General features: G+C 38.4%; 3 protein-coding genes and 1 non-coding gene across 4 annotated transcripts in view; 2 read left to right on the forward strand and 2 right to left on the reverse strand.

The window, feature by feature from the left end:
* LOC134794954 (myotubularin-related protein 13) overlaps window positions 1-1,297 on the reverse strand; it is an 81,695-nt gene extending 80,398 nt beyond the window's left edge. Inside the window, exon 1 of the mRNA XM_063766826.1 lies at window positions 745-1,297. Within this exon, the coding sequence (XP_063622896.1) occupies window positions 745-799 (55 nt within the window). The 5' untranslated portion in view covers window positions 800-1,297. The remainder of the gene's footprint in view (window positions 1-744) is intronic.
* Window positions 1,298-1,909: 612 nt separating this feature from the next.
* LOC134794817 (ras-related protein Rab-33B-like) lies at window positions 1,910-5,536 on the forward strand. Its single transcript, XM_063766615.1, has 5 exons — window positions 1,910-2,274; window positions 2,773-2,892; window positions 3,381-3,530; window positions 4,338-4,451; window positions 4,907-5,536. The coding sequence occupies exons 1-5, from the start codon at window positions 2,074-2,076 to the stop codon at window positions 4,988-4,990; spliced, it is 669 nt and encodes a 222-aa protein (XP_063622685.1). The 5' UTR covers window positions 1,910-2,073; the 3' UTR covers window positions 4,991-5,536.
* A 4,729-nt stretch (window positions 5,537-10,265) lies between these two features.
* Window positions 10,266-10,337, forward strand: Trnaw-cca (transfer RNA tryptophan (anticodon CCA)). Its single transcript has one exon. It is a non-coding gene; the product is annotated as a tRNA-Trp (tRNA).
* Window positions 10,338-10,703: 366 nt separating this feature from the next.
* LOC134794816 (alpha-N-acetylglucosaminidase) lies at window positions 10,704-13,253 on the reverse strand. The gene has a single exon (XM_063766614.1). The coding sequence runs from the start codon at window positions 13,130-13,132 to the stop codon at window positions 10,802-10,804; it is 2,331 nt and encodes a 776-aa protein (XP_063622684.1). The 5' UTR covers window positions 13,133-13,253; the 3' UTR covers window positions 10,704-10,801.
* Window positions 13,254-16,794: the final 3,541 nt, after the last annotated feature.

Here is a 16,794-nt window from a genome sequence, read left to right on the forward strand (position 1 = left end):
TACTTAAAGACGACGTCTAAGCGAGCTGTCACTGTTACCACTTTGGTTTAGTGTACGATTAACAATATTTTACTTATTTTTTCGCAACTGTATTAAAAAATGTCGTTCGATACACGTGCGGAAATGTCATTCTTCACTCGTCCCGAGTCTTGCCACTCGCCTGCGGCTCGTGCCAAGATATCTCGGTACTCGTGAAGTAATGACATACCTTCCGCACTAGCATCGAAATGTACTATTATACTTTATGAGCTTCGAAGATATGTTCCATTCCTAAAACATTTTTTATGTTTGTTTATTAATTAATGCTATACAATTTATCTGCAGAGTCAAACGCAGTCCTTTAAGGAAAACTATTACAGGAAGTACTAAATATTTTTATATACTTTATATTATGTATATATATCTTGATAATTATGACCTAACAGGAGAAATATGTTCAGGGTGTAGTTACTAGGAAGTTACTCAAAGCCATCCCAATCGAAAATATCGAAATAGGGCTATGTAGGGGTGGAGGTTAGTTAACCAGATTAAAATAATGTAAATCAACTACATATTTAACAGATTTTAAGTGCAAATACAACTCAAAGAATACATAATATACCAGAACACCTCACTTCTCCTCTCAGAATGGTAGAAATTCGATCATAATCGCCTCATTCAAATCAAAACAGTGTCTGATAAGATAACGGCATAGCTGAAATACCTTCAGTACCGTCTGTTGATACGCGAGATAAAACAACTTACTTTCTTTCTCGTGGTCGAATCCCACAATCACGAAGTAGTCGACCAGCCGGGACATGGCAATCCTACCGCGACATCCAGCACAGAACACCACAATAACACCTTGTAATTAAATTACACTGATTTACACACATTTTGAACACACAAACTCTTGCCCCTGCATTTTCACTCGCGGACACTCGCCCCGTTATTTTTACGACTTGCATCCAAAACGGCCGCAAACTGCACACCATGCACTTCACGGAATGTAAACAACACTTTCATTTATCGCGAGCTAAGGAATTTTATTACAATAAGAAAGGCTAATTGCTTATTGAGAGGTTATACACTAGACATTTATACGAGTTAACGGTTTACAGTTTTTTATAATAAACTCCAAATATAAACAGCATATATACGTATTATTGGACCAAAAATTCGCGCTGTTTATAATACAATTTGTATTATTTTTGGACTTTGTTTGTCAGAGACCTTCACTCGGCCGACATACCCAAAAAACTGTTTTTTTTACTAAATACTACCATAACTGCCAATAATTAAAAAAAGTTGCCATTCGCTTTATTATTTTTCTCCCATATTATTATTTATTAGTAACTTGTAAAACCCATTCTTTAATAAATATTGATGTAAAAATCAAGAATGAATACATTACTATACTTGGTCAAGCAGATCTTGTCAGTAGAAAAAGGCGCGAAATTCAAATTTTGTATGAGAATATATCCCTTCGCGCCTACATTTTTCAATTTTGCCGCCTTTTTCTACTGACAAGATCTGCTTGACCAAGTATAATATAAAATTAAATATTTTCTAGGTATTTTAATAAAAATCAAATAAAAATGTACTACTATTTTTTGTTTTTGAACGAAACATTAACGTCAATCAAATGTTGATTAAGCTGAATTCTAAACGTGTTAGCTTATTTATGCAAATAAAAAAGCTTTTGATTTTTAAATATGTTTTTGTGCAATATTATGAATTACAGCAAACAATATAAAAGGTAGTCATGAAATGATTATAAATGCTTATTATTCGATTTAGTTCACTTATGAGAAATAACTAGTTGTTTTCAAATTAAAAACGAGATTAAATTGTAATCAGAAATGCTGACTATAAAATACCTGTCGGGATGTTATAATCCGACTAATTCTGAGAGCCTTTTACACTTACTTCTATCTCTTTCTTTTGCTAAGCGTTAAGTATAATGTAAGAGATGAACTACCAATTTTTTTTATTTAGTCGTAGTATACTGATAATGTAAATAACGGGGTATCAAAATATTGATGTTTCTGTTTCATGATTCTTTTTAAAATAATTTTTCGAGTCTAAATTACCATGTCGGAGTCTGCAAGCCGGCAAGTACCAGGGCTAAATCTTAATAAAGTGTTTAAAATCATAGTTTTAGGTGATTCGGGCGTGGGTAAAACTTGTCTCACTTACCGTTTCTGCGAGGGTCAATTTTTAGATAAATCTGAGGCCACTATCGGTGTCGACTTCAGGGAGCGAATTGTTCGCATAAACAATGAAAACATAAGGGTAAGGACTTGTACCTGTATAGTAGCTTATAAGATGTAATGATTTTACTCCTAAGTATCTTGAAATCCCTGAGTTGACACAGTTTATTGCATTGCTACAAACATATGGACAAGCTTTCCATTGATTATGGCGATTTTAAACGATTACATTTTAATGTATGGTTAGTCTTTATCAACCTGAAATCATAATTAAGAAAACTATTTCTAAATATTTTACTCATTTTGCAGTGCCGCTTAATGGAATAGCTTAACTCCTCTTAAATAATATTATATAACTTGAAAGATTTTAATCATATATTTTAAGTCACATTTAGTATTTTTTTGTTAAAAATCATTGTTAAGCTTGTAAATTCCACTACCTATGTAAAAATATTAAGAAAACAAAACCTTACATGTGAATTTTATGATTATATTTCAGTTTATAAAAACCAAGTCCATGTGCGAATTTGCCCTTTTTCTTGGCTAATCAAGCTTAACCACTAAACCCTTGATATTCCAGCTTCAGCTGTGGGACACGGCGGGCCAGGAACGCTTCCGCAAGTCCATGGTGCAGCATTACTATCGGAACGTCCATGCTGTAGTCATCGTATATGATGTCACCAAACCAGAAACATTCCATGTGAGGACTGGGACTAAATTTTACCATAGTTATTTCTAGTTTGTCTGATTTTCATCATAAAACTTGGTAACTTATTATTACTTTCTGAAAAGAAAATAATAGAATAGAATAGAAAAACGTTTTATTGCAAAAACCATCTACATACAGCAACATATAAGTTTTTAAAAATAAAAAACCGGTCAAGTGCGAGTCGGACACGTGTTCCAAGGGTTCCGTACATTACCTAATTTTTAACAATGTTTTTTTTAAGTGGAACGAGAATGAAATGTCTTTAAAAAACCCATAGGGGTCGGATCAACAACTAAGTAAATAAATCCGACTCATGCTTGACTGCACATTTCTAATAGCTGTCATCTATAGGTAAAGAACTATAATATGTATTTTTTTCAAAATTTTGGACCCAGTAGTTTCGGAGAGAGAGAGAGAGGAGAACATACAATCAACAAGATAGAGATGTACTAAGTAATCTCTCTTGTTGATTTTTCCAGTCCATCGCAAGCTGGATGCTGGAAGTGGAGAGTCACGGGCTTATGAAGTCACCCCGGGTGCTGGTGGGCAACAAATGCGACTGCGGCACGGCCGAGTCGCGTCTCGCCACCACATACGCGCAGCGACTCGCCGACAAGTACGGGATGCCGGTGAGTACAACCAGGCGTGGCTCATTCCAAGATTTCAACGCGTTGCAACAAGTACATCCGTCCCACACCAATTTTGGTGGCTAGTCATAGGCCGCGCGTGGCGCTTGCGCCACCTAGCGGTCATATCTGTCCTAATCGTAAGTAAGTAAGTAAGTAAGTAGAAAGTGAATCTTCTGTACCTAGTACTATTATTTATTCTGTGGTACAGCTTGATGCCCACAGGCTTGTTTTTTTAAATAATTAAGCGCCTCACCATATAAGTCTTGAAGGAAATAAGTGAGTTTGAAGCACCTTCACTGGTCCATAGCAAGCTCCACAGTTTTAGCAAATTCCGTGCAAAAACTACCAACAAAATATAATCCCAACTAATATTGCGGCATCAAAAAGAAATTTTTATTTACTACACAATGAAACTAATATTGCTTTGAAAAAACTAGAATCTTCTACTAGAACCTTGAACTAAGGTTTTCGTAGGATTTGATTTGCTATCCAAATGTTGGCTCGAGCATGGATTAATTATGTCTAAAAAATATGTCACATATGGTCATGCCAAGTATGACAGTGCGTAGAGAGATGTGTCTATAATGATCCCCTTATGGGAGAAACTTTACTGTGTTCAAAGTTGAAGAGATAAACACAAGATTTAGATATTTATGAATAGTCCATTTACTTCTCAAGTAACCGCATAATCATTTCTCATATTTTGCATGTAGTTTATTAATTATGTTATGTTTTCTAAAGGTCTAACTAAAAAAAGTCCGTGTGATGTAATTAATGGATGACCCCTAATTCTTTGTATGTTTTCAGCTTTTCGAGACATCAGCTCTTCTCGACGCTGAATGCGGGACCGTCGACTCCATCTTCATGACGCTGGCTCACAAACTGTACTCTAAACAGCCTCTCAGGGTCATCAGTGTCCAGGTATTATTTCTTCCAATCTATATTCGAGTAACATACTTTATGATAACTCGCATATTGCAGACAGTCGGACAGCTACCTTAACCATGAAATATAATAATTTTCAAAATTTTAATTTATTTTTAGGAGGGAATAATACTACATACTAGTCCGTCCATACAAAAAGGGAAAATGTTTTTCCACTTCTACATATTTTCCATTCTCCATGAGTTTTTAGTACGTTATTGACACAATGAAAGACTAGGTTTATAAGATTTCCGTTTTTCAAAAAAAATATAAATACAATAAAATTATTATGCTGAAGCGATCGACATCAAAATCAAAGTGATTTCTGATTTGTTAAGTTTATCTAGTTAGTGGAAACCGATTTCTCCCAAAATGGAAAATTCATTAAAAATGTACCTAATATTGTGCATAAAAGAAGAATATAAATTTCATGCTTTTTTTTATTTTTTTAGGGCGAAAACGGGCCGGGAACAGTAAACCTAGCACGCAAGAAACCGCGAACCACTCCACCCAACGAGAGCTGCCTTTGCAGCTAAACTACAAGTCCATCCTCTTCACTGTTAGAGACGTATGTCTAATTGGTTTCTTTTTAAACACGTCAAAACAACTTTAAACCCAAAATACGGGTTCTTCGAAAACATACAGATTCTTAACTCTTTGAAAGCCACGCCTACCGTGCGCAGCATCGTGAACCTTGCCAGAATGCACGAAGGTCGAATTTGGGCTGCAGCCTCGCGCGTCTGTTGACGTCTTTGGCGGTCACAGGCGGTATGGCGGTCAAAATCAAAAAGGTACAGGTTTTAACTGTTTGAAAGCCACGCCTATCGTGCGGGTCATCATGGACCTTGCTGGAATGCACGAAGGTTGATTTTGGGTTCTAGCTGCGCGCGTCTGTTGACGTCTTTAGCGGTCACAGGCGGTTAGGCGGTCAAAATCAAAAAGGTACAGGTTTTTAACTGTTTGAAAGCCACGCCTATCGTGCGCGTCATTGTGAACTTTGCCAGAATGCACGAAGGTTGATTTTGGGCTGTAGCCGCGCGCGTCTGTTGACGTCTTTAGCGGTCACAGGCGGTTTGGCGATCGCCAGATCGACGGATCGATCGGCGTCGGGTCACAGTACACTAAGAACAGTAGTGAATCTAAGGCCGCTCGGCAAGTTATTTGCCTACTCTTGCGTTGGCGCTTAGGGTTGTCACTTTTATTTTTAGTTAAATATTATTTGCGTATTATGAGTAGCACTACGTTTCTATTTATTATAATATAATGAAATGTTCTATCAATTCATAAATGAAGTATAAATAAAACGCTTTTTAAATATTAACATTAGGAAATGGCAGTTATTCAAAAATTATAAATTCGATACAGAAAAATATCCTCCGGTTTCTGCATGTTCGGAACGCTTTATTGTTAGCGGTTAAAGTAAAGTAAATTCTCATCCTTACGTATAAATTTAGTAAAAAGGTTTTAGGGAAGCATGGGCAAGTAGGTATTATGAAGAATGACAAGTCCGGGTTTGAGGAGTCGTTATTGAGACACTATATTTTTTTTCTACTGTACGACTGTAATTTTTGAATTAAGATTTCTTATACCAAACTGCAAATGGGTATTTTTAATGTACGGGCTCCCAACTCAACTATAATATTCATTTCGATACAGTTTAGTCAACTATAATGAAAATGAGCAATTACAGCTCGCCGCGGTCAAGAGGACGAAACAAAACCATAGCTCAAATTAATTATTAATTTTAGGTTGTATGGTAGAAACAATTGGTTCATAAATCAGAAACGCGCATGTGACACCCTTAATATAGCAACATCCATAGACTACGAAAACCACTTAGTGTTGCTTGTTAGTCTCCATAGGCTACGGTGGCCAAAATCGAGCAACTGTCTAAAAATTGAATTTAGCGCGGAGCAAGTACCAGGGCCTCATGAGTTACGAGAAGGTGTCATTGACCAACCAACGCGGCGGCCGGGGCGCGTACCAGTATTATGAAGATATCGCGGCTGCTCCCGTATCTTAGCTGTATACTTTTGGTTTGGTTTGTTTGTATGATTCTACTAGTTTAAAGTATTATTTTTGTTGATTCGTAGAAAAAGTATTGTATACAATAGTGATATAATCAAGCTTTTCAATCTAGTACCTTACTTATACTATTGCCTCTGTTCATAGTCATGATCAAAAAAATTAAGGCGTACCGTCAGAGCAGACAAATGCGAGCGGGCGAGTAGCGTACTCGAATGCGCGCGATCACAGTCGCGGTACGGCCCACACTGCCGCCACCGTATTCCCCCGTATATTATGCTAATGTGTGCGTGGCAGCGCGTGCGTACAGGGCGCCCGGCGCGCACGCACACATTCAAGCCGGCAGCGGCACATTTCTATGAAGATTCACTACTGTTCTTATACTGTGGTCGGGTTGCCAGATCGAAAGGCGCTATTATCGGGAAAAAATAAAAAAATCGGGATTTTGGGACTTAAGTCGGGAAAAAAAAGATATTCAAATTTGTAATTGTATTAAAAACAACGATATTTTACATTATTGACACTACGTCAGCTGCGCTGCCCATAGACGTTTTTATATAAAAATAGTATGAATTCTTTGAGATCATCAACAAACAAAAAAAAATCGCGGCGGCGAGCGGCTCGACGCGGGTCGTTCGCTCGCTCGACGACAGTTCGGAACTTGTAATTATTGTTTTATAACGTGAAGCTGTTTTTCGGGACAATTTTCACTTTGTCGGGAATCGGGAACACATGCTAAAAATCGGGAGAATCCCGCCAAATCCCGACCAACCCTAATCGTGCGCGTCATTGTGAACTTTGCCAGAATGCACGAAGGCCGATTTTGGGCTGCAGGCGCGCGCGTCTGTTGACGTCTTTGGAGGTCACAGGCGGTTTGGCGGTCAAAATAAGGGTTCCTTAAAAAGGTTCAGGTGTTCAAAGGGTCGGTAAGGCATACGGATACCCCTGGAATTGGCATACATAGGGTTGAATGTAGTTTCCCGCGGCCCGCCAACATGGTATAAAAATACCATACAGAATGGGTACAAATTAATTTCTTAACTTGAAGATCCTGTCGCACCGACTTATATTGACGGAATTATTAACAGTAGATGTAAATGAAAAACGATATTAAATTATGTTCTGTATCTTTAGGTATTTAAATAAAACAAATAATTTGTACATTTTCGGGTACTTATAACATTTATTGGTTAACCAACCAAATACAAAAACGCCTGGATCTGTCACTGAACGACCTGACTTTAACCTACATTATTTGATCATATAATGTTTTCATCAAGCCAGTATTATATGTATTAATACAAGGAGCCATATGAGGGTAGATTTTGTTTACTTTTATTTAAATACCTAAAGATACATACCAAAATATGAATACCTGTATTGAGGCTTATTAATATCTGTACATACTATGAGGTGCCAAATTAATATGAACGAATATAATACTTTATATTATAGGTACACCTAACTAATTATGACAAGAATTGCCAGGTCAGAGTGGTATTCCATCTGTCCAATATCATTGTCCAATGTGTATTGCGTCTCACATTTTGCTTAATGCGAGAGTGAGACGTAATGACATTGGACAGGTGGAATAATACCACCCTTAGAGCGTGTTCACATTATCCGATCCGATATCGGACGTCGGAAGGAAGTAAAATGTAAGATATGTGTTTCTCTGTTTTTATTTATGCATTTAATAAATAATTGTTACTAAAAAACGATAAATAACGCAAAAAGGCGGACTTAATGCCAATAGCACTCCTGCAGCTGTTTTTGTCATACGCGCCTTCCGACATCCGATATCCGGAAAGGATCGACCTTCCGATAAATTCAGCAATGACGGAGCCCCTCGTCAACTGTGCCGTCAAATATTTTGTTTGTGTGCGTATGTGTAGGCATGGTATAATAATATACTCCGCCTGGTACTCCATTCCGAGATTCGCGTATGACCTAACTGACACGCGCCTACGTCATCATGCTGTTTACAGGTTCTCAAACTTTGAAATGTGGGAGAATTTTAACCAACGGTGAAAATTATTTTAACGGCATTAATTTTAAGTTATTTATGTAGAAACATAGTAAAATAAAACAAATCTAATGTATTAAATTAAACTTTATTTATCTATACAAGACAAACGTTTAAAAAACTAATTCACAGTTACACATTAATTACCAAGCTTACGACGTGAAAAGTTTGGAAAACACTGCGACTGCTGACACTGAGCGAGAAGGAAATAACAATTAACACGCGTTCGACAAGGATGACGGTCAGGGCATGAAGTTATCTAGATCCGAATTGTCAAATGTCCCCAGCGCTATCCTGTGTTGCCAGTAGTATAAACAGAATTACCCGAAAGTCTGAAATTTCTTTCGTGAATCGGAAGATATTGCTAACGAGTAATTAAAAATGACGTGTTATTGTAAAATTTAAGCTAAAATACATATAAATGAAAATTATAAAATTATAAAGAAATATTTTAACTTATTAACCATAGGTATAATGTACCCATGTAACATGTTATGTTGAAATAAAGTGGCAATGTTATTGTGACGTAATCGCGTGTCACTCTGGGAATGGAAGACCATGTTTTATTAGACCATGTGTGTAGGCATAATGCTTGTTGTAGTGTGCGTGACCGCTAAAAACGGCGCCCGGGCGCGCCCCCGCGGCCTGATTACGCGAATGTAGGATCCTACATCCGATATCGGTGAGGACAATGTGAAAGCGCTCTTAGTGATTTTGTCAATGAAATGCTCTTTTGGTGGATGGTGGACCGTTAGAAGCATGCAGGGTCCCAATAGTACTAGATATTTATAGGGTCTGCTAGTTGAATTGAAACTCCCTTGCGTTGGCCATGTACCATCGGCCACACTGTTAACTGTACATCGGTGGACCTCATCCCTTTTGTAACAAGTTCCACCAATGGACAGTGTTGCTGTTTGTACAGCGAGCTACAATGTTACCAGGTCACTTTATAGATGGGATTCATTTATAAAGTGGGTATGTACTTTTGCAGCTGGGTTTACATAGCAAAAGGCTTATATGCATGTAAACCCAGCTAGAAATGTATTAACTTGCTTAAATTGTGTTTAAAATATGCTAAATCTTGTACGAATAAAACGCCAACTATGCAATAACTGCTTTAGTAGATACTCTGACATGTAATCATAAGATGTGCCTTTCAAAATAAATGAACAAAAGTTTGAACTGCCAAAGATCTTGAAATAACGTGTACTTGAAATAACGAGTGAACATGTAGGACGTGGCCGAAGTGGTCCGATCTTGTGCTACATGTTGAATATTTATGTGTCAGCGCCATCTAGTGACAAAACGGCAATTAATAATCAATGCCAGTAAATAACAATTCATATAATAGGTATGTACATGTACAAATGATTATTGAAAATGTCTTGAAAAAGACATGTAGTTAACATACTACATGAATAGCTTTATAGCTATTCAATTTAATCATACCATCATAAAATTTAATTATGCATTTTATTTGTAAAAAACTTGATATAAGTTGAATGTATACATCTGTTTTATAGGGTTAATGGTTAATAAAATTAAAATCAAATTGGCATATGTCAATTGTATTACTTATTTTATAGTTGTATTTTAGATATAAACCAAATGTTATTTATTTTCAGATTTAAATGTGAGAAATAAAATTATAACAAAAGTTATTAGTTTTTCACTGCCAATATTGTTTACAAAATAAATATCTGATTATAATTATTATAGTGTTAGCTATAGTGTAGTCCATTTTCGCGCTCATCGTCAACGACTCCGTGGCGCAACGGTAGCGCGTCTGACTCCAGATCAGAAGGTTGCGTGTTCAAATCACGTCGGGGTCATACAATTACTTTTTGTATTTTTTTGTTAAATGCTAAATATATTTTTGGTGTTTTTTTTTTTGTTGTAATAAATAAGATATTTCTTCTTTGCAAAATCAGTTTTTTTTTAATTCGCCTATCATAAAAAAAACACCCAAGAATGACGTAGGTGTATGCCATACAAACCGAGTTTGAATTGAACTGCAACTATTTGGAGAATGCAACTGCACCCCAACTGTATTTTTCGACTAGATTGCAGTTTAAAAGCGGTAGATCTTAGTCACCATAGCCATAATTGTTAAAAAAAAAATTAGTCACCATAGGTCCTAGATACAAAAGGCAGGGAGGATAAGTAATCGGTCTTAGATATTTATTAATATTTTAATATCCATCTGATATTTAAGATAAGATAAGATAAAAGATTTTTATTCGTGACGATACTGACGATCACAAAACATGTACGAACATTACATTAGCTCCTACTTTTACAAAGGTGTTGTAGCAAGCATGACTACAGTAGGCTGGTCGTATGTAGACGGCAGCTCGTCATCCGTGACGTCAGCCAGGGTGGTCCTGGTCTCAGGGTCAGGCCTGAGCACGCTCAGAGGCAGATCCTTCACCCCTGGCACGAACGCCCACTTCTGGTACAGCGCCAGAGCCAAACTCTTCACGTCAACTGACGGAAGACTGTCTATCTGCACGTACAAGAATTGTTCTTCAACCGTGGCTCTGACTAGTCTTTGCGTGCTGGCTTCGTCGAAAAATTCGCCACGAACCTTAGCCATCAGTGCCGCGTCCAGGAATGCTCGCCAGCGCGGAATATAATAGTAGTGGAACATCTCTGCCCATTGCTTGCACGCGTAGTCCGTAATTTCTCCATTCGGCCCCCACAAAGTTATCTGGTTGCGTGCATTCAGATCGTATTGTAAAGTTTGCTCTGGCCCGTTGGCGAAACCTCTCGCTTTCGACAGCCAATTGTCCAGTGCAAAGTCGCGGTTGCCAGATAAGATTCGTTCCATATCCTGCATCGCGTCGAGGAATAAACTTATAGACGCGTTGAACACCCAAGTGTTGGAGAAACGGTCGCTCTGTAGATTGACGTAAAGCTGCTCGGCGCGGTACTGCAGCGCCTGCCGTGTGATATCCACTAGATCGTGGTAGTATCCTGGAGAGTAACAGTCAGAGTTAGATACTTCAACGAATTTTTTGAACGCTTGGAAAAGATCGTGACTCTTGTACCATGCCCAGGGTCGTATTCTGAAGCTGGGTCGTCGGGTTACCACGTATTTGCCTCTGATTTTGTTGAGGCCGTCAAAGCTGTAGACGCTCTTGAGGAGGTAATGCCAGGCGGACGCTGTTTCGTTGCAGCCGTAGCGGCGCTCAGCGTAGGCTGCAACCCAGCTGTCGTGATCCACAGGCGCGTGCCGCCACGCTGACTCCAGCATCAGCTCGTACACCACGTAGTTCTGGTTGATCCCCTCGGGCGTGAGCCCCACACCGATCATCGTGCTGTTGACATTCGAGCGCGCCGTATACACGTCACTATTGATTGTTTTAATGTTCCCAAACATACCCAGCGTGCCACCGAAGTTGTGCAGCATGCACCACACGAACGGCTGCCCGAAATACTGCTGATACAAGTCGTACTGCGGCCATTGTTCCGATTGTAGGTCTAATATCAACATGCGCCCTGAGGGAACCGCGGTCAGGAACGCTTTAACTCTTTCCATCGGCCATAGAATTGGATCGTGGACAAACATCCAATTTTGTAGAAGCCAGACTGCGCTGCTATCAGTTTCCTTTAAAGTTAAGTAAATAGCTTGAGCTGTGTTTTTAACTAGAGCGGTGGACCAGGACTGGATCTTGACTTCGTTGAATGGATCGGCGGTGTAGATATGATTTGTTCCGGATCCAACTGTGACTTCGGTTAGGAATTGTTTGCCGAGCTCTTTGAACAATGGTTCGTTTGGATCGAGGAACGATCCGCAGCAGTAGTCACTGTCGAATTTATTCCATGTTTCAACGGCATGGATGGTTACATTAGGGTAGATTCTGGAAAAAGCCTTCGGGACGTGTCCGTTGAATGCGGGGAGAACAGGAATGATGCCAAGCTGGAACATGTAATCGAGGACACTGCTCTGTATGTCACGTTGAGCCTCGTGCCAGGACTTGGTGAGCGGGCCGGCCCAGCCGCGAACATTACCCATGCGGTTCCAGGCTAAGAAAGCTGGTCCGGTGAAGTGGTCGTTAATCTCTTCATCTGTCAGTCCAAGGCGGCGGTAGATGCGTGTCCAAGCGGCCTCCTGGGCAACTGGAGCCAACGCCAGATTTATACCATTGAGAGCCATCCATTCCACATGCTGCTGCCAGTCTGGAGCGCTCCACCACACGAAGCTGTACGAGGCCGTGCACACGTTTTGATAATACCGGAATCTGTCGTTAGCTGTCACCACTTCAGTGACTTCGGGCAGCGGACTCGGAATGCTGATACGCTGGGTCTGCCAACCAATATGGCTTTTGCAGTACTTCTTGAGATAATAATTGAACCCCCAAACAGCAGCGACGCCCGTACTCGCGCGTATATGTAACACTCCCTGGCTCGTCCATAAAGAAAACACATCTTTCTTGTCACTAAACAATATCGGATTAACTTCTACGATTACGCCGCTCATGTATTTCGATATGATATTGGACGCTGCATTCTGTTGAACGCTGGCTGGTGTTTTCGTTTGTAATTTGGTCGGGTCTAGGTACTCTAGGTTTAACGCGGATGTTAATAATAATTTGGTTAGAAGAATAATAAGCGGTGGTTTCATGGCGACAGCGGGACTCGCACTGACAGCCGAGACGCTTGTTTACAAAGGGGCTACTTGGTTTATAGTTGATACGTGACCAATGACCCGTTCGGGTTAAAGTGGCTTATTCACTGCTCTGCGCTCGCCGCTTATTTTATCGTGAATAGGTCCTATAATAACACAAGCGTTCTATTTATACCATCCCGTCTTTTGACGAGCACTTGACGACAATGGTTTCTTATGTAAAAAACTTAATTGTCATGGATTGGAATGCAAGTTTTTGACAGGATCGCTTTTCAGTTATGGTACCGTCCGTTGTTTACGTCTTTTTTAGAGTCCCGTACCTCAAATGGAAAAAAATGGAACCCTTGTAGGATCACTTTGTTGTCCGTCCGTCCGTCCGGTTTTTTGTTGTGCTTTAGATGCCGCTTTACGATCTGCAGGTACCCATTTTTTTGAGCTGTGCAAAAATTACATACCTACGTACTATAATCGACAATAGAAAATATAAATTAACTACTGCTAATAAGTAATCAAATCAATATCGACACGGTTCACTTAAAATACCTAAAATCATTTATTCCGTGATACATAATAGTTTATTGAACCTGACCGTAATCTCGCATTCTCTTTATTCATTTTAATCGTTTATTTAGGTATCTTTCAAGAAACATCGTAATTTAAAAGCATTTATCGTCATCGTCATTACAATTATCTAAAAACGAATTAAGGTTTACTCGGGTAATTCCGAATGTCAAAAACTGTCGGATAATTCCGAAAAGAGACTTTTATTATGATGGAATTAAGGGTGATTTTCATCAGAATTTCGGAATTATCCGACATTCGGTAATACCCGAATACACCTTAATCGTTACTTACTAATTATAATGTATTGATACAATAAGTATACGTGTGTGTAAAATTAATGTGTTCAGAATGAGAGAGTTACAAGTTAATGCCTTATGGCAGCGGTCGGCAACCTTTTAGCAACCAAGGGCCACAAAGTAGTTAAGGAAGTGACGCGGGCCGCACTTTTGTTAATATGTGTGACTTTATCAGACATTGTTGTTTGACAATATTACACACAAAATTGCCAGGGGGGCTCGCGGGCCGCAAGTGAGAGGTTCGCGGGCCGCATGCGGCCCGCGGGCCGCTTGTTGCCGGCCGCTGCCTTATGGCGATAAATGAAACTCCTTTTACTACCTACTTCTACCAAAAGTAGAGTTACTTAGACCAAGAAAAGTCTGCAGTGATTTTGATGGCTAATAATTTTAAGTTTTATTTTAAACGTCAAACTTCTATGAAATTATGACGTATAAATAACACTTGCACTGCGTGGGCTATCAAAATCGCTGCAGACTTTTCTTGGTTTAACTCTAAGTATGAAGTAAGTGTGGAAGAAGTCTTGCCACAATTTCTTCCAATTCGATTTTAACTTGATACAATTGCACAAAGACGGTCAAAATAAAAAAAAAAACACACACTGAGTAAATAGTTTAGTAAAAAAATTAAGTATTTTAGTTTTATGTCGCTCATATTGAAATACAACCGATAATGGGTTCATTTAGAATTTAGACGTATGGATTATGTATAGACCTTTTAGAATAGGTATAACAACAAAGATCGCTTGAGTTTATTGAACGTTATGATATTATATTAGGTCAGGTTATGGAGATGAAAGGTTAAGTACATATTTGATTGCTGCAAGTGATAATTTAATTTTGTGAAACGGTTAATCCCCTGCCATAGACAAGTAGGCCGTCACCTTATAGTCTGACAAAAAATAGTAGAAATTAAAAAGTGGCAATACTGTAGTGTCGTCCCTTTCAAACCAATTTATATAAGAAAACGGGACGACACTTCAGTACTGCCACTTTTTAATTTCTACTCTTTTTTGTCAGACTGTACTTATTGCCTGTTGTATTTCGTCGGGTGACAAGCAAAAGTCACTAAGTACTATCAAAAAATTAAAGTAACAATGCAGTTTATTACACTTGTAACACGGTTTATTGTCCAACAATTTCAATGGTGTTAGTTAGTGACTTTTGCTTGTCACCCGACGATTAGCTCAAATAATGCTTCGCTCTGTCTCTGTATTAAGGATATAACTAAAGGCCTTATTTGTATTCTTCCTTAAATTAAGGGTAAGTAAGAATTTTATTTAATTACGAATGTGACATAAACCTGGGCGATAACCGCGAAAATCGAAGTTCGCAAATTGCGGGCATTTTTCTCTGTCACTCTAATTACGCCTTCATTAGAGTAAAAGAGAAAGATCCCCGCAATTTTCGAATTTCGGTTTTCGCGGTAGCCCCTCTGATTTGCCTAAAGTCGTAGAGAAATAGGTACAAGCATAGAGTATGTACATGAGTTTTCTTACTTAATAATATTAAGCAGTACTTATGCAAGGTTTGGTAAAATGTATTGCTAATAAGTTTTTATAAATAAGGTAGGACGCCTTTATCTTTGTATGAAGTGGGCACTCTATGCTAAATAATGATTAGGACTATTAGCAGTGATTTTCCGAATACGCTTTTTTAGCATTTTGGCGGAGATATATTACGACGGACGAAGGAGTAGAGGGCGTGCACCTAGTAGATGGTCAGATGTGGTCCAACTCCAAAATATTGGTTACATATCAGAATACCGAAAACTGATTTACCTAATGTTGAATCACCTATGCTTGATTCACCTATTTTTAAATTACCTATTGATCATTTTACCTAAACATTGACTGACCTAAGTTTATAATACCTAAGCTCAAATAACCAAATGGACGAAACACCTAATGCACGATATACCTAATGCACGTTTTACCTACTGCACGATTCACCTAAAGCTATTATACCTAATGCACGAATCACCTATAGCTGATATACCTAATGGACGATACACCTAAAGCTGATATACCTAATGAACGATGTACCTAAACTTGATTTACATAATGGACGAAATACCTAAAACTGTTAAACCTATCACACGAAATACCTAAAGTTGATATACTTCCTGAACGAATTACCTAATGTCGATATGCCTAATGCACGGAATACCTAAAGTCTATATACCTAGTACAAAATTCATATCATTTTGCCGAATGATCAAGTGGCAACTCCACCCAATAAATCGTATGATTTCCCAACCTTTTACAGTAGAAACTGTTTGTTTGGACAACAACTTAAAAATACACTTTTTGAAACGCTACTTTTTAGGTAGTAGAATGATTTCGTAAGTCTAATACAAAATTAGTTATCTTATCTTATCTTATCAAAAACTTAATTTCTGTAAGTTAACATCAGGACGATGAAATAAAAGTCAGTTTTGGCACTGTTTGGTCGCAGTTAACCTAACACGCTCCTCCTCGCTTTGCTCGTCGTCGCACCTATCTCGACTCTGGCAAATGACTAGACCTTATATTATAATAAAAAATAGTAAGCCAATTGAATGATTTGGCTAAAAAATTTATACCAAATGTTGTATGTCCTAATAATATTCTACTAAACAATAATTATATTTTTGATTTTAGGTACATATTTCGTTCACTAAGTGCATCGACTTCAGGTATTTCGTGCATTAGGTGTATCGAATTTAGGTATTTCGTTCATTAGGTATGTTAACTTTAGGTAATTCGATCATTAGGTACACCGACTTTAGGTAATTCGTGCAGTAGGTATGTTAACTTTAGG

The sequence above is a fragment of the Cydia splendana genome, chromosome 11 (genome assembly GCF_910591565.1).
Source record: "Cydia splendana chromosome 11, ilCydSple1.2, whole genome shotgun sequence".
NCBI lineage: Eukaryota > Metazoa > Arthropoda > Insecta > Lepidoptera > Tortricidae > Cydia > Cydia splendana.